The 15,613-nt window shown below is 44.4% G+C and overlaps 1 protein-coding gene across 18 annotated transcripts in view; it reads left to right on the top strand.

Moving 5' to 3' along the window:
• The first annotated feature begins 4,065 nt into the window (after nucleotides 1-4,065).
• Nucleotides 4,066-15,613, top strand: part of MCMDC2 (minichromosome maintenance domain containing 2) — a 24,310-nt gene continuing 12,762 nt past the window's right edge. For 2 of the 18 annotated variants that reach the window (XM_045005829.1, XM_045005818.1), the window contains exons 1-9: nucleotides 5,843-7,517; nucleotides 8,167-8,235; nucleotides 9,970-10,163; nucleotides 10,292-10,422; nucleotides 10,516-10,575; nucleotides 10,931-11,126; nucleotides 12,708-12,830; nucleotides 12,970-13,077; nucleotides 15,315-15,443. In XM_045005829.1, the coding sequence (XP_044861764.1) occupies nucleotides 10,064-10,163; nucleotides 10,292-10,422; nucleotides 10,516-10,575; nucleotides 10,931-11,126; nucleotides 12,708-12,830; nucleotides 12,970-13,077; nucleotides 15,315-15,443 (847 nt within the window). In that variant the 5' untranslated portion in view covers nucleotides 5,843-7,517; nucleotides 8,167-8,235; nucleotides 9,970-10,063. Of the gene's footprint in view, nucleotides 4,112-4,446; nucleotides 4,494-4,607; nucleotides 4,765-5,036; nucleotides 5,296-5,840; nucleotides 7,518-8,082; nucleotides 8,236-9,969; nucleotides 10,164-10,291; nucleotides 10,423-10,515; nucleotides 10,576-10,930; nucleotides 11,127-12,707; nucleotides 12,831-12,969; nucleotides 13,078-15,314; nucleotides 15,444-15,613 lie in introns of those variants that run through there. The other 16 variants (XM_045005819.1, XM_045005826.1, XM_045005825.1 and 13 more) reach the window with 16 other exon arrangements.

The raw sequence follows: 15,613 nt of genomic DNA, 5'->3' as shown, positions 1-15,613 counted from the left end.
CTCCCCTTTTTGTAAAGTTTTCATAACAAAATCTCCCTTGGTGTAAATAAAGGACATAAGAACATAAGAAAGGCCGTACCGGGTCAGACCAAAGGTCCATCTAGCCCAGTATCTGTCTACCGACAGTGGCCAATGCCAGGTGCCCCTGAGGGAGTGAACCTAACAGGCAATGATCAAGTGATCTCTCTCCTGCCATCCATCTCCATCCTCTGACGAACAGAGGCTAGGGACACCATTCTTACCCATTCTGGCTAATAGCCATTTATGGACTTAGCCACCATGAATTTATCCAGTCCCCTTTTAAACATTGTTATAGTCCTAGCCTTCACAACCTCCTCAGGTAAGGAGTTCCACAAGTTGACTGTGCGCTGCGTGAAGAAGAACTTCCTTTTATTTGTTTTAAACCTGCTGCCTATTAATTTCATTTGGTGACCCCTAGTTCTTGTATTATGGGAATAAGTAAATAACTTTTCCTTATCCACTTTCTCAACATCACTCATGATTTTATATACCTCTATCATGTCCCCCCTTAGTCTTCTCTTTTCCAAACTGAAGAGTCCTAGCCTCTTTAATCTTTCCTCATATGGGACCCTCTCTAAACCCCTAATCATTTTAGTTGCTCTTTTCTGAACCTTTTCTAGTGCTAGAATATCTTTTTTGAGGTGAGACCACCACATCTGTACACAGTATTCGAGATGTGGGCGTACCATGGATTTATATAAGGGCAATAATATATTCTCAGTCTTATTCTCTATCCCCTTTTTAATGATTCCTAACATCCTGTTTGCTTTTTTGACCACCTCTGCACACTGCGTGGACATCTTCAGAGAACTATCCATGATAACTCCAAGATCTTTTGCCTGACTCGTTGTAGCTAAATTAGCCCCCATCATGTATGTATGTATAGTTGGGGTTATTTTTTCCAATGTGCATTACTTTACATTTATCCACATTAAATTTCATTTGCCATTTTGTTGTCCAATCACTTAGTTTTGTGAGATCTTTTTGAAGTTCTTCACAATCTGCTTTGGTCTTAACTATCTTGAGTAGTTTAGTATCATCTGCAAACTTTGCCACCTCACTGTTTACCCCTTTCTCCAGATCATTTATGAATAAATTGAATAGGATTGGTCCTAGGACTGACCCTTGGGGAACACCACTAGTTACCCCTCTCCATTCTGACAATTTACCATTAATTCCTACCCTTTGTTCCCTGTCCTTTAACCAGTTCTCAATCCATGAAAGGACCTTTCCTTTTATCCCATGACAGCTTAATTTACGTAAGAGCCTTTGGTGAGGGACCTTGTCAAAGGCTTTCTGGAAATCTAAGTACACTATGTCCACCGGATCCCTCTTGTCCACGTTTGTTGACCCCTTCAAAGAACTCTAATAGATTAGTAAGACACGATTTCCCTTTACAGAAACCATGTTGACTATTGCTCAAGAGTTTGTTTTTCTATGTGTCTGACAATTTTATTCTTTACTATTGTTTCAACTAATTTGCCCGGTACTGACGTTAGACTTACCGGTCTGTAATTGCCAGGATCACCCCTAGAGCCCTTTTTAAATATTGGCGTTACATTAGCTAACTTCCAGTCATTGGGTACCGAAGCCGATTTAAAGGACAGGTTACAAACCTTAGTTAATAGTTCCGCAACTTCACATTTGAGTTCTTTCAGAACTCTTGGGTGAATGCCATCTGGTCCCGGTGACTTGTTAATGTTGAGTTTATCAATTAATTCCAAAACCACCTCTAGTGACACTTCAATCTGTGACAGTTCCTCAGATTTGTCACCTACAAAAGCCAGCTCAGGTTTGGGAATCTCCCTAACATCCTCAGCCGTGAAGACTGAAGCAAAGAATCCATTTAGTTTCTCCGCAATGACTTTATCATCTTTAAGCGCTCCTTTTGAATTTTGATTGTCAAGGGGCCCCACTGGTTGTTTAGCAGGCTTCCTGCTTCTGATGTACTTAAAAAACATTTTGTTATTACCTTTGGAGTTTTTGGCTAGCCGTTCTTCAAACTCCTCTTTGGCTTTTCTTATTACACTCTTGCACTTAAGTTGGCAGTGTTTGTGCTCCTTTCTATTTGCCTCACTAGGATTTGACTTCCACTTTTTAAAGGAAGTCTTTTTATCTCTCACTGCTTCTTTTACATGGTTGTTAAGCCACGGTGGCTCTTTTTTAGTTCTTTTACTGTTTTTCTTAATTTGGGGTATACATTGAAGTTGGGCCTCTATTATGGTGTCTTTAAAAAGGGCCCATGCAACTTGCAGGGATTTCACTTTAGTCACTGTACCTTTTAACTTTTGTCTAACTAACCCCCTCATTTTTGTATAGTTCCCCCTTTTGAAATTAAAGGCCACAGTGTTGGGCAGTTGAGATGTTTTTCCCACCACAGGGATGTTGAATGCTATTGTATTATGGTCACTATTTCCAAGCGGTCCTGCTACAGTTACCTCTTGGACCAGCTCCTGCGCTCCACTCAGGATTAAATCTAGAGTCGCCTCTCCCCTTGTGGGTTCCCGTACCAGCTGCTCCATGAAGCAGTCATTTAAAGTATCGAGAAATTTTATCTCTGCATTTCGTCCTGAAGTGAAATGTTCCCAGTCAATATGGGGATAATTGAAATCCCCCACTATTATTGGGTTCTTAATTTTGATAGCCTCTCTAATTTCCCTTAGCATTTCATCATCACTATTACTGTCCTGGTCAGGTGGTCGATAATAGATCCCTACTGTTATATTTTTACTAGAGCATGAAATTTCTATCCATAGAGACTCTATGGAACCTGTGGATTCGCTTAAGATTTTTACTTCATTTGAATCTACACTTTCTGTAACATATAGTGCCACTCCTCCCCCAGCACGGCCTGTTCTGTCCTTCCGATATATTTTGTACCCCGGAATGATTGTGTCCCATTGATTGCTCTCAGTCCACCAGGTTTCTGTGATGCCTATTATATCTATATCCTCCTTTATCCCAAGGCACTCTAGTTCACCCATCTTATTATTTAGACTTCTGGCATTTGTGTACAAGCACTTTAAAAACTTGTCCCTGTTTATTAGCCTGCCTTTTTCTGATGTGCCAGATTCTTTTTTATGTGACTGTTTATCATCTGATCCGGCCCTTACATTATACTTCTCATTCCTCTGCTCCTGACTATAACCTGGAGATTCTCTATCATCAGACTCTCCCCTAAGAGAAGTCTGTGTCCGATCCACACGCTCCTCTGCAGCAGTCGGCTTTCCCCCTACTCCTAGTTTAAAAACTGCTCTACAACCTTTTTAATGTTTAGCGCCAGCAGTCTGGTTCCACTTTGGTTTAGGTGGAGCCCATCTCTCCTGTATAGGCTCCTCCCATCCCAGAAGTTTCCCCAGTTCCTAATGAACGTGAACCCCTCCTCTCTACACCATCGTCTCATCCACGCATTGAGACTCTGAAGCTCTGCCTGCCTACCCGGCCCTGCGCGTGGAACTGGGAGCATTTCTGAAAATGCCACCATAGAGGTCCTGGATTTCAGTCTCTTTCCTAGCAGCCTAAATTTGGCTTCCAGGACATCTCTCCTAGCCTTCCCTATGTCATTGGTACCTACATGTACCACGGCCACCGGCTCCTCCCCAGCACTACACATAAGTCTATCTAGATGCCTCGAGAGATCCGCAACCTTCGCACCAGGCAGGCAAGTCACCATACGGTTCTCCCGGTCATCACAGACCCAGCTATCTACATTTCTAATAATCGAATCTCCCATTACTCGCACCTGCCTTTTCCTAGAAACTGGAGTTCCCTCCCCCGGAGAGGCAACCTCACTGCGAGAGGCAACCCCAGCACCATCTGGAAGGAGGGTCCCAACTACGGGAAGGTTTCCCTCTGCTCCCATTGACTGCTCTACTTCCCTGGGCCCTTCTTCCTCCTCAACAGCACAGGAGCTGTCTGAGCGGAGGTGGGACAATTCTACAGTGTCCCGGAAAGCCTCATCAACATACCTCTCTGCCTCTCTCAGCTCCTCCAGTTCCGCCACCCTGGCCTCCAAAGTCCGTACATGGTCTCTGAGGGCCAGGAGCTCCTTGCACCGACCGCACACATACGCCGTCCGCCCACAGGGCAGGTAATCATACATGCGACAGTCGGTGCAATAAACTGGATAGCCCCCACTCTGCTGCTGGGCTTCTGCCTGCATTCTCTCCTAGTTAGTGAAAGGGTGGTTTAAGGAAAGTAGTTTTAGAATGTAGTTTGGTTTATAGGTTTTAGGATTTTAGGGGGGGGGGGCACAGCGAAGGGGTTACGGCTGGCGAGGGGCTCCCACTCCCTTCCCACACTCCCTTGCGAAACTCCCTGTTAGCAGCCCCTGGTCGCAAAGCTCCCTGGTCGCTTGTGCACGGCTTTATAAAGCCCTGGCCTGAGTGAATGCCCCACCCACTGATGGTGGTGGTAGTGACATTGCAGCCAACCATGCATTGGTCTGTGCTCCAGTTGGCTCTTTGTTAGAGGTTGGTCCAGGAAAAAAAATTGTTAAAAGGAAATGTAACCCCTTTGGGGTTTAGAGAGCATGGCCCCTTTAAATCTTTTTCCCAGGGGGGAGGAGGAGAGTAAGAAAAAAGGAGGGAAACTCCAGGAGGCAGCGCTGGAGCTCCAGGGAGCGAGAGAGGCAGTCAGCAGGCCCTGGAAGAGTGAAGAGGGAGAACCTGCCTGAGGAGGACAGGCCCAATCGGGGACAGCTCTTCAGAGTATCTACACCCCCCCCTTTAGTTTTCATAGAAGGTGGGGGAGGGAGGCCTAGGGGGTTCAGGAAATGCTCTATGAGAATTTAAGCCCTGGCTGTAGGTAATGGGGGAGGCCTCCATGCTGGGGGACAGAACAGTCTGGGGGCGGGTGACAGCTGCTGTGGCTCTGCAGCTGCATCACTCTTGGGCCTGGGTGGGAGCGCCTTGGATGGGCGGGGGCACCGTGTACGGGGAGGAATCCGGGTTTTAGGCTGGCGCCCGCTGGGCGGCGTTAGTACGTATTCCGCTGTAGGGGAGGAAGGAGCATCGCGGGGGGGAGGGGCACTTCTCAGAGTAGCCGGGACCCAGCCGCTGCCCGGGTGTGGTGAGGGGCGCGAGCAGGGAGGCAGCGCGGCCTCGCGCCCTCTCCCCCGACACCCGCCAGCCAGGAACTTTTCATGTGCAACGACCCCAGTCGGCCGCTTGGGGCCGCTGTTGCGCCCGGACTCCGACCCGCTCCTCCCAGCCTCGCGGAGCCCAGCCCAGCGCAGGGAGGCGGCAGGCGCCTCAGAGCCAGGCCTGTCTGTGGGTGAGCGGCCGAGGGGAGGGGTGCAGGGCGCTGCGCCCGAAGTACCCCCCCCAGCCACTCTCCTGCCCCCGCCTCCCCGTTGGGAGCTCTCGCCCCTCCCCCTGACCGGCTGACTGTGCCAGTATCGTGGCAGGGCTGTAGCGGGGTGTACAAGCCCGGCGGAGTGGGAGGGGTGCCAGTGAGGAGGGGGGCGTAGCTGGGCCAGCGGGTAAGGTGCAGCTGTGTGTCAGTGGGGGAGGGGTGTAGTGGTGCCAGCAGGTAAGGGGGGTAGTGGGGAAGGGGGGGAGTGTAGAGGTGCCAGCAGGCAAGGGAGGGTTGTGGGTCTGTGGTGAGGGGTGTAGTGGTGCCAGCAGGTAAGGGGGATAGTGAGTTAGTGGTGGTGTAGAGGTGCTACCGGGTAAGATGGGGTAGTGCATCAATGTGGGGGTGTAGTGATGCCAGCGGTGGTGTGTAGGTACCAGCAGGTGGGGGGGTAGTGGGGAGGGTGTAGAGGTGCCAGCAGGTAAGGGGGGTAGTGGTGCCAGCAGGGAAGTTAATTGGAGGGGGGGTGTCACTGGCTGGGCAGTTCAGCATGCCAAAGTATCCAGCTAGTGTTCAAACAAAGTGTGTCTAGGAACAACATGAACAGTATTTTAAACTGCAGCAGTCCCATATTTTCTTCTCTCTGCAGCAGTGTAATGTCAGTGGGGTGGGGGAAAGAACCTCTGGGTAGCTGGATTGGTCTGTGCATGGTTACTGTCTGGCTGCATGGGTGTGGTTAAATTGGATGTGCATGGCTTGAATTTAATGGAATGTGATCAATTTTCCTTGAGGTTTTAAGAAACAGCAGCATTTATCAAAGCAGCTGCAGGTCACGTGGGAGCAATCCCCAGGAGTTAGAGAACACTCTAATGGAATCATTCCTCATGTTGCGGTTCCAGTTTTTCATATTAACACTTCAGGCCCTTCCTTCATATTCCCTTGCACATGCCCACAAGACACACACAATGTATAGTTTTGCCTTATCCCAGCTTACAGACAGCTCTCCATAAGCATCCAGTTATCTCATTGAGATGTTTACATAAATGCAAAGGGAAAATACAGTTACGTCCACAAATACTACAGATCTTCCTTGAGTAAGCTCTGCCCCCCTGAAAAACCCACCACTTCTGCTTCCTCAATTGCAGTGGATGGCCAGAGCTATTTTTGAAGACTTAAGTGGTGTCTTGTGTTGGCCATCTGCACAGGGTGAATGTGATATACCAGGATGCTACCCACAGGGGCGGCTCTTATGTTTTTTGCCACCTCAAGCATGGCAGGCAGGCGGCTTTCAGCGGCAGGTCCACTGGTAATGCGGATTTGGCAGTGCACCTGGAGGAGGTCCGCCGGTGCTGTGCCATCGGTGTCCCTGCCACCGAATTGCCGCCGAAGCCGTGGGACCGGCAGGCCGCGTTTGCTGCGCTGGTGCCTGGAGCTGCCCCTGGCTACCCAGACTTGTTGGGCAGCTTTGTCATCCCTGCCCTGTAACCTGGAGTGCCTTGCAATGCCTCCTCCAACCTGGACTGCTCAGAAACAGCCACCAGCAGGAAGGTCACTCCCAGATGTATTTGTGTAACGGGTCACACCCTGGCTCTCACCAGGCTTGGTTATGCTGCAGGATGATCCCAACAAACTCCCAACTACTGAATTTCCCCCCAGAAATTTATGTCTTGTACTGCCCAGTTCTCTCCTGGACAGTCCAAATATATTAAATCTCATTCCTTTAAGGGAATACAACGGTTAACTACCTTAAATAGTTACCCAGACATTTTAATATAAACTCACTGGATTAGATAAACCAAGTTTATTAACTACAAAGAGATATATTTTAAGTGAGTACTAGTAATGAGGCATAAAAATCAGAAATTATTACAAGAAAAATAAAGATAAAACACTTTCTAATGCCTAATTTAACAAACTATATTAGATTCAAGCATAGTTTCTCAACACATACTTTCAGCAGCATTACTGACCAAACTCTTCAGATCAGAACACTGCCCCTAACATGCAACAGTTGTTGCCATTGCCGTTGCCTTTTAAGGTGCAGAGAATACATTGGGCAGGGGAGGAGAGGGGTGTCTTGGAGTGTTTGCCCTGCCTTTTTATAGTGTTTTAGTCCCTCTTTGAAAAGCATTTCCAGCTGAGAACCAGGAGACAGGCAGTCTATTGGAGGAAGGCTATTCCCTGCTGGGCTTTTTCACTGTGTGAGCTCTCTTTGTTTTCTCCTTTCCCCTTTTCTGGTTGATAACTCTGTTTACTGTGTTAATGCCAATTAAGACAAGCATACGCTTTGTTAAAAACACGTCTGTTTGACCAGTTTGGTGATATGTGAGTCTGCACATGTATTTTTAACATCAAACAGAGAAAATTTATAACTTAATGCATAAAGCTGCTACACACATTTTACCATATCACTGATCATCAAATTACGAGTTTTCTAATGAGACCACACGAGACATTCCTTGTACAAAGATTATTACAATAGTGTGTGAGGTTTGAACACAGGGGTGAATTCCATCACAATGAATTTCTGTGGAGATGAGATCTGGAAGGAAGCAAACTAGACAGACATGTACAAACTGGACTAGCAATCTTCAGTCTAAACCACATTTAGCTGGAAGGTGCTACATGTGTAAGGTCTTAGTAAAAATATATTTTTTTAAATTAAAAAATTTGTAAATATTTATGAGTGTTTAGACTAAGTCACTTTTCCTGATTGTGCTGCATCCTGTGAAAATCACACTGTGGGATCTGTGGATCTGGATGCAGAGGAGAATAGGAAATAGGCACTTCTGGTGCAGAGCTTAACTCCAGGTCCATGATGACTGACTGGTCTGGTTCCGCCTCCTTAAGTTTGCAGGGGACCTGAAGATCCAGTGAAGAATCTGTGGACCTGGATATTTGGAGAAAGGAGAATTTAAAGTAAGAAATAACATATATGGTTTTTGATTACTTATTGATGTGTTCAGTGATGAACTGCCAAATTTTTAACAACGGGTTCCCTCCTCCCTCCAAAATTTTAACAACGGGTTCCCTCCTTCCCCCCCCTCCGTGGGGGGGGGTCGTGCCCCATCCAACCCCTCATGTTCCTTAACACATACACTACGAGACCCCTGACCCATCCCCCCCTTCCCTGTCCCCTGACTGCCCCTTGCCGCCCCACCCAACCCCTCCTCTCATTCTCAATGGCCCCCCAGAACCCCTACCCCATACAACTACCCCTTCTCTCTGTCCCTGAGTGCCCCCACCACCCCATCCAACCCTGCTCTTTCCTGACTGCTCCCCGGGACCCTTGCCCCCATTCAATCCCCCTGTTCCCTGCCCTCTGACTACCCTGACCCCTATCCACCCCCCCACAACCCACCCCCTCCCTGCCCCCTTACCACACTGCCTGGGGACCGGGTCCACTCTGCCAGGACCACGACCGGCGCCGCGGGGCCCGACTCCCCGGGCTGGGCCGACTCCCCGGGCCGGGCCAGCACCGGGGCCCGGCCGCTCGGCCCGACTCCCCGGGCCGGGCCGGCACCCGGGCCCAGCCGCTCGGCCCGACTCCCCGGGCCGGGCCGGCACCGGGGCCCGGCCGCTCGGCCCGACTCCCCGGGCCGGCACCGGGGCCCGGCCGCTCGGCGGCAGCCGCGGGGCCCGACTCCCCGGCCGGCGCTGGGCTGGAGGGAGCCGCGGTCTGGGACCGGGAGCTGCTGAGCCAGCCGCACCTCCGCGCCCCAGCTTACCTGCTGGCTGCCTCCATGCTGCTTGTTCAGGCTTCCCGCGAACATCTGATTCGCGGGAAGCAGGGGAGGGGGAGGAGAAGGGGGCAGAGCAGGAGAGGAGTGGGCGGGAACTTTTCTTAAATTTAGCAGCCCTTAACAAGCGGTTCTAAAATGGCTGCTAAAATTTAACAACGGGTTCCCGCGAACCCGTGCGAACCCGCTGCAGCTCACCCCTGGATGTGTTTGTATAACAACATTGCTGTGCCTAATGTACAATATAGACCAAACAAATAAGAGTACAAGCAGCCTACCCCAAAGAGTTTACAAAATATCATCCCAGTCCTGAAAACACTTATGCATATGAGTAGTTCCATTGGTTTTACTCAAATTAAGAACTAGCATAAGCGTCTGCACAGATCAGGGCCTAAATTAGAAAACATAAAGGAAATGACAACATTAATCTAAATGTTAATCTATATAATGCAATTTTCACTCTGTGTAAAAACTTGTGACTGACTGGTTGTACTGCCCTTCCTCATAAGGCATTGTTTAGTTAATGCACAGAAATATTGTGTGATTTTTTTTCCCTATGGTGGTTATAACTCTATACTACACAAAAACCTTAGAATTTTTGCTAAAGAATGGCACACTTTTCTGGCTCTCCAAGTTCTAAAAGTCACAAAATAGTTCATTGTCTCAAAATCCTGGAACATTATTATTAGAAAATTTACAGTAACAACCTAATACTGTATTTCTTTGTGAGCAAGGGATTTTCCATTTTAAAGGGGAAGTCAGACAAAAATATTTCTGAAAGTTACATTGTTTGTAATGTTATAGAAGAAGGCAATATTTGTCTTTGCTTAGTTTCTTGGCGCCTGGTTTCACTTTTGACAGGTATGATGTCTTTATTATATATGTTTTATCCTTATTTATTTTATTATTACAGCATTCTTGAGCTCTGACCCTAATTCCACCACCTATGATTTATATTAATATAGTCTAACATTTTGATAAAAGAGAACATAGAGCTTCATTGGAAGATGAGACCAGATCTTCTGAAAATGAAGGAGGTTGCCCTTATTTACCTTGATAGGAGTGGTGGCCTTCAGAAATTTGTGGACGATTGCAAACGATATAATGGTACTGTTTATTCAGTAAACCTTCTATTGATATTGACAGACCAAACAAAGTTGGTTTAAAGAAAAATATACCTTATTTCTATATTTTGTGCTCTGAGACAGTTGCATATTGATTCTCTGCTCTTACAGACTCAAAGCAAAGTTATGCTGTCTATCGATTCATTATTTCGATAAATCCTTCTGATATTGCTGAGTTGGATGCAGCTCTTGGCAATCAGATTCTGCACAAACCCATGAAAGCTGCACAGATTTTTCAGTCGGTAAGTGAATTTGTATGTTTACAGACGCAGAAATGTATTCAACATTTTAAACCAAATTTTTCTTTGCAAAATCATTTTATTTTTTAATTACAGGTCTGTTTCATAGCTATTAAAACACTGTCATTAATTGAACAATTACAGACAGAGGCCCAAGTGAGTTTAAACTTTTTACCAGCTTAGATAAAAATAAAGTAATTTTCAAACAATATTAAGTTGTATTTAGAGATCTTTTTGGTGTTAATTTTTCAGTTTTAATTTTCACTTTCATTCAACAGTCCTATCAATCTAAACAAAAAATAGTTGGAACTTCTTAGCCATGCATACTCTGGGTATGAGAAGGTGGATATATGTGACTATGAGCTATTTTCACCTTATTTGGCATGTCCCTGGAACATGTTTTTGTAACCGTGGACCACACTGGGTTTTGTACATGAGTATTTGTCATTTATACTAAACATTTCAAATAAAAAAGATTTTTGTTTTAATGCAACCCTTTTTCTCTCATGAGATTAATATAGTGTTGAAACCAACACACTTGCCTCCTCTGCCAAGTTATGTTCTCAGCCTTTGTGAGTTTCCACTTGATTACATATCTCAGAGATTTTATATGTCAGAGGGAATAGTGATTGCAATGGGAACTGTAACGAAATACACACAAGGAGCAAGATTCCTTTGTTCTGAGGAAACCTGTCCATTTTCTGAAGGTAAGAAAAAAAATGTAAAATGAGAAAAGTTCTAGACTCAAAAGATTCTATGATTAGCCCATTAACTCAAACTCATTATTTAGATTAAAATCTAGACAAACTTGGCATTTTCCTGTATAGATTTTTATATAATTTACACAAAGGAACTGCATATCCAGGATGCATTTTGATGTAGTGAGAACATCACAACTTTCTGATTTATTCTGGTCAGTGGCCAGATTTACACTACAAAGGGTTTGCCTGTATACCGGCAAACTCCCCCCGCCCCCCCACATCCTCTAAGTAGAGACATCTTATACTGGCAAGTTCTTTTGCCGATATAGCTTATAACAGTTCCCTGAACAAAATAAGCTATACTGATTAAAGAACATTTTTGCCAGCAAACTGTATGTACACTAGGGCTTTTTGCCTGTATACAAATGTTGTAAAGACTCATACTCTAACCAGTGTTCTTATACCAGCAAAAGTTTCTAGTGAAGACTTGGCCAGTGTCAGACTCCTGCCTACACAGCAGGACTAGATTAGGACTGATTCCTTCACAGCAGTCTAGGACTTGTTAACTTTAATAACTTCTTTGAGTTCTATGAGACTATTCTCCCCTGCATAAAATTACTCTGGTGCTAAAGCTTTTGGAGGATTAACCCCTAAAATTGTTTTTCACAATCATAGTGACTGTGAAGGTATAAAAGAGAAGCTAATTCCCAATGTTAGAATATTCATTTTAGAACACATTGTAATTATGTTTTAATCAAGACGACATATATTTATTATAATAAACACAGAGACCTCATGTAGTTTTGAATGGAGCACATAGAGACATATCATCTCTCTGACTGCTTCTCACAAAACCAGGCTAACATGATGAGGTTAAGAATCTGTAATAAGCAATTCTGCCATCCAGTGGTAAAACTACAACCTAGGGGTGGCCAAACTGTGGCTCACAAGCCACATGCGGCTCTTTTACCATTAAATGTGGCTCGCAACCCCTCCTCTTCATTCTCCGCCTACCAGACTGGGAGGGGTCTGCTCGGGACCTCTGCCGTGCAGTGGGGTGGTGGGGTAGGGGCTTCTATCCAGCTGGGTAGGGGGTCTCAGGGCATCAGCCCTGCAGGGCACACCGGGCTTCAACAGGAGTGGGGTTGAAGCTCTGAGTCCCAGCAGGTGTGCCCCAGCTCTCAAATTTCTGATGATTGTTGTATGTGGCTCGGAGAGCCAGTACACCATAATTGTTGATTTTTATTTGGTGGCAGGGAGAGAGACTCCCAAGTCATGAGAGAAACACAGAACATTCAATAAAGCTGTTCATCTTAAGAACAGAAAAATATGACACTTGAGAACTCCTGATTCTCAATTCAATGCTTTACTCACTCTGCCACTCTGGTTGGGGGATTAAAATGGAGGCTGTGTGCAATTTTTAAAGAGCCAGGAAGTTTTGAGAGCTTATACTTGTTACCATATAGTAAACTGGAATAAACTGCATTTAAAACCAATTATATATTTTAAGTAAAGTCCATTACAAATTATTATGACTAAATGTGAACAAATATTTGGCTATATAGACTATGTAATACTTTCTGTTAGGGTTTAATTATATAAGAGTGCATATTCCTGGAGCTACAGAGTCTGCAACAGTGAGGAATGATTTTGTATGCAGTTTATGTGCTTCACCACTGCGAGAAGACATGAAATTTAGAGTACTTGGTGGTAAGAATTATGTAGTTTTATTTTTAGTTCTAAATTATCTTTCTACTTTTGATACATTTTTATTTACTTACTCTTTAAAGAATAAGCTAAAGTACCATTCTTAAGAAATATAACATTCTACACGTGTTTGTTTTGTAAGATAAACAGCTAGTTGAAATGATAGATGCAAAAGCTCTGAGTGCTTTCCAAGGATATTCCAACAATAAACCACATTTCAGGATTCAGTCTTTTACAGTTTTCCTAAGAGGTGAGTAGGCTGTGTATTCATCTATCCTAATAGATCTCATTCAGTTTTACCATTATATCTATTTAAACATAAATGTTTTAGAAATGAATGGTATTCTGAAAAACAGCTTTTTAGTTAGAACAAATCCTTACAGTTTCCCTATATATTGATTTCTCTGGACAAAATGTTGAAAATAATGATCGTTTATATTTAGTTGATTATGTCATTTTTATTTGAAAAGAAATCCCATGTTGTAAGCCAGGCAGTTAAAGACAACACATGTCAAAACATTGGTTCATTCATATTTATTTTGATGTGTTATTTCTAGGGCCCTACCTAATTCATGGCCATGAAAAACGCATCACGGACCGTGAGATCTGGTCTTCCCCCATGAAATCTGGTCTTTTTTGTGCTTTTATCCTATACTATTACTGATTTTACAGAGGAGACCAGAGTTTCTCAAATTGGGGGTCCTGACCGGGGGGGGTGCGGCACAAGGTTGTTTTAGGGGAGATTGTGGAATTGCCACCCTTACTTCTGTGCTCCCTTCAGAGCTTGGCGGGCGGAGAGCGGCGGCTGTTGGCTGGGTGCCCAGCTCTGAAGGCAGTGCCCCACCAGTAGCAGTGCAGAAGTAAGGGTAGCAAATACCATACCATGTCATCCTTACTTCTGTTCTGCTGCTGGCAGCAGCTCTTCCTTCAGAGCTGGGCAGATGGAGAGCGGCGGCTGCTGGCTGGGAGCCCAGCTCTGAAGGTTGCACCATTGTCTGCAGCAGCGCAGAAGTAAGGGTAGCAGTATCGCAAGCGCCCCCCCCCTACACACACACAATAACCTTGCGACCCCCCACAACTCCTTTTTGGGTCAGGACCCCTACAATTACAACACCATGAAATTTCAGATTTAAATAGCTGAAATCATGAAGATTGCTATCCTAGGACCGTGAAATTGACTAAAATGGTAGGGCCCTAGTTACTTAATTAAAATGTCTTGGCCAGTTCAGCATTATCTCACTTTCTGTGTAACTTGTTTCTTCCTCCTTCCTCTGGTTATATTGTTTTGCAGTGGCTTAACATTTTTTGTAACATCCTTCCTCAATCTAGCCATTTTCCTTATTTTTTCATGATCTCTGGCTTCTGAGGTTTTTAACTTCCATTGCAAACAATACAGTATTCGGAATGTGAAAATTCAACTACAGGCTCCAAAAAACTAACCTAGTTTTATGACAAAATATTTTTGTAGTATTGTAACCCTTTTCCATTTTTTAAAAATCGTTAGTTTTGCTTTGGTGCTTGCTATTTAATATGTTTATAAAATTCATCTATTTATTTATATTTATTGAAAATTGTGTATTGATCCATTCACTCCAAAATAACAAGCAACAAAACTAAATAGTGATGTTGTATGTGTATTATTACAAAGTAAAGCCTTTGGGCTGAATCCTGTGAGGTAATGTGAGTCCTCAATTTCCATTGGCTTCAGTGGGCACTGACAGGACATAGCATCTCACAGCTCGGGCCCGTACTAGGTTGCACATAACTTACATTACAAACCTTACCAAAAACAGTACAGGTTTTGAATGACATGAACAGAAATTTGAAAGTTTCCAAATATGTTTTTGCATTTTCTTTTAATCTATTTATTCTAGGTCCTCGCTTCTGAAGAAGCGTTCTATGTAAGCTTGAAAGCTTGACTCTCTCACCAACATAAGTTGATCCAATAAAAGATATTACCTCACCAACCTTGTCTTTCTAATCTTCCTTTATTAAGGCATGTTGCCATCCCATTTACTTGACAATAAGTGATCATGAGAACACTGCAAATCTCAGAGAAGAGATCTAAGGGCTTGTCTACAAATGGCTTCCTGGTGTGGACGGTTGAGCGGTTAGTTCGAATTAACGCTGATAAATTCGAATTAAAGTCCTAGTGTAGACCAGGCCTGAGAGTACAAAGATTCTCCTTTGTGATTCAATTCAAAACTAACTGCATTATCCATTTTCTCAACAGAAAATCATCCAGTGGCTTGTCTCACTCACTTCCCTCACCTGCTGCCCTAAAATGTTATAAATTGTCTACATGCATAGTTCTATTCTCATTCTTTAAGGCTGCATTGAATCAAACTGTTGTGTGTGCTGCTTCCCCTAAATTTATATTTTCTAATCTGAACCACTAGTTTAACATATAAAAATACTTTATAATCTTAAAGTTTGGGATTGCTCTAATAAATCCCTATATTTCCATGTATATTTATTTTTTTCTAGATGAATTGTCGAACAAAATGAAAATAGGAAACAGGTATAGGTTTATAGGAATTCCAGCCTGCATACAAAACTGCTCACAGTTTACAGTCTGTATAGAAGTCAACAGTATGCAGCTCTGTAGTCCAGAAGGTAAGACAGCTGTATAGTAAATTAAAATGATTAAAAATAGATATTTTTATTAGGGTAGATCAAAGGCTTGACAGTTAGTGCAGTCTGCTAGTACATGGAGATCCAGGTTTGGAAGCCACTTTGGTACTTTCACTCCAGTAATCCTGAGTATGGGCTTGTCCCAATTGGTT

This window comes from Mauremys mutica, chromosome 2 (genome assembly GCF_020497125.1).
Source record: "Mauremys mutica isolate MM-2020 ecotype Southern chromosome 2, ASM2049712v1, whole genome shotgun sequence".
Taxonomy (NCBI): Eukaryota; Metazoa; Chordata; order Testudines; family Geoemydidae; genus Mauremys; species Mauremys mutica.
Note: the sequence above shows the minus strand (reverse complement) of the source record. Positions and strands in the feature narration are given on the sequence as shown.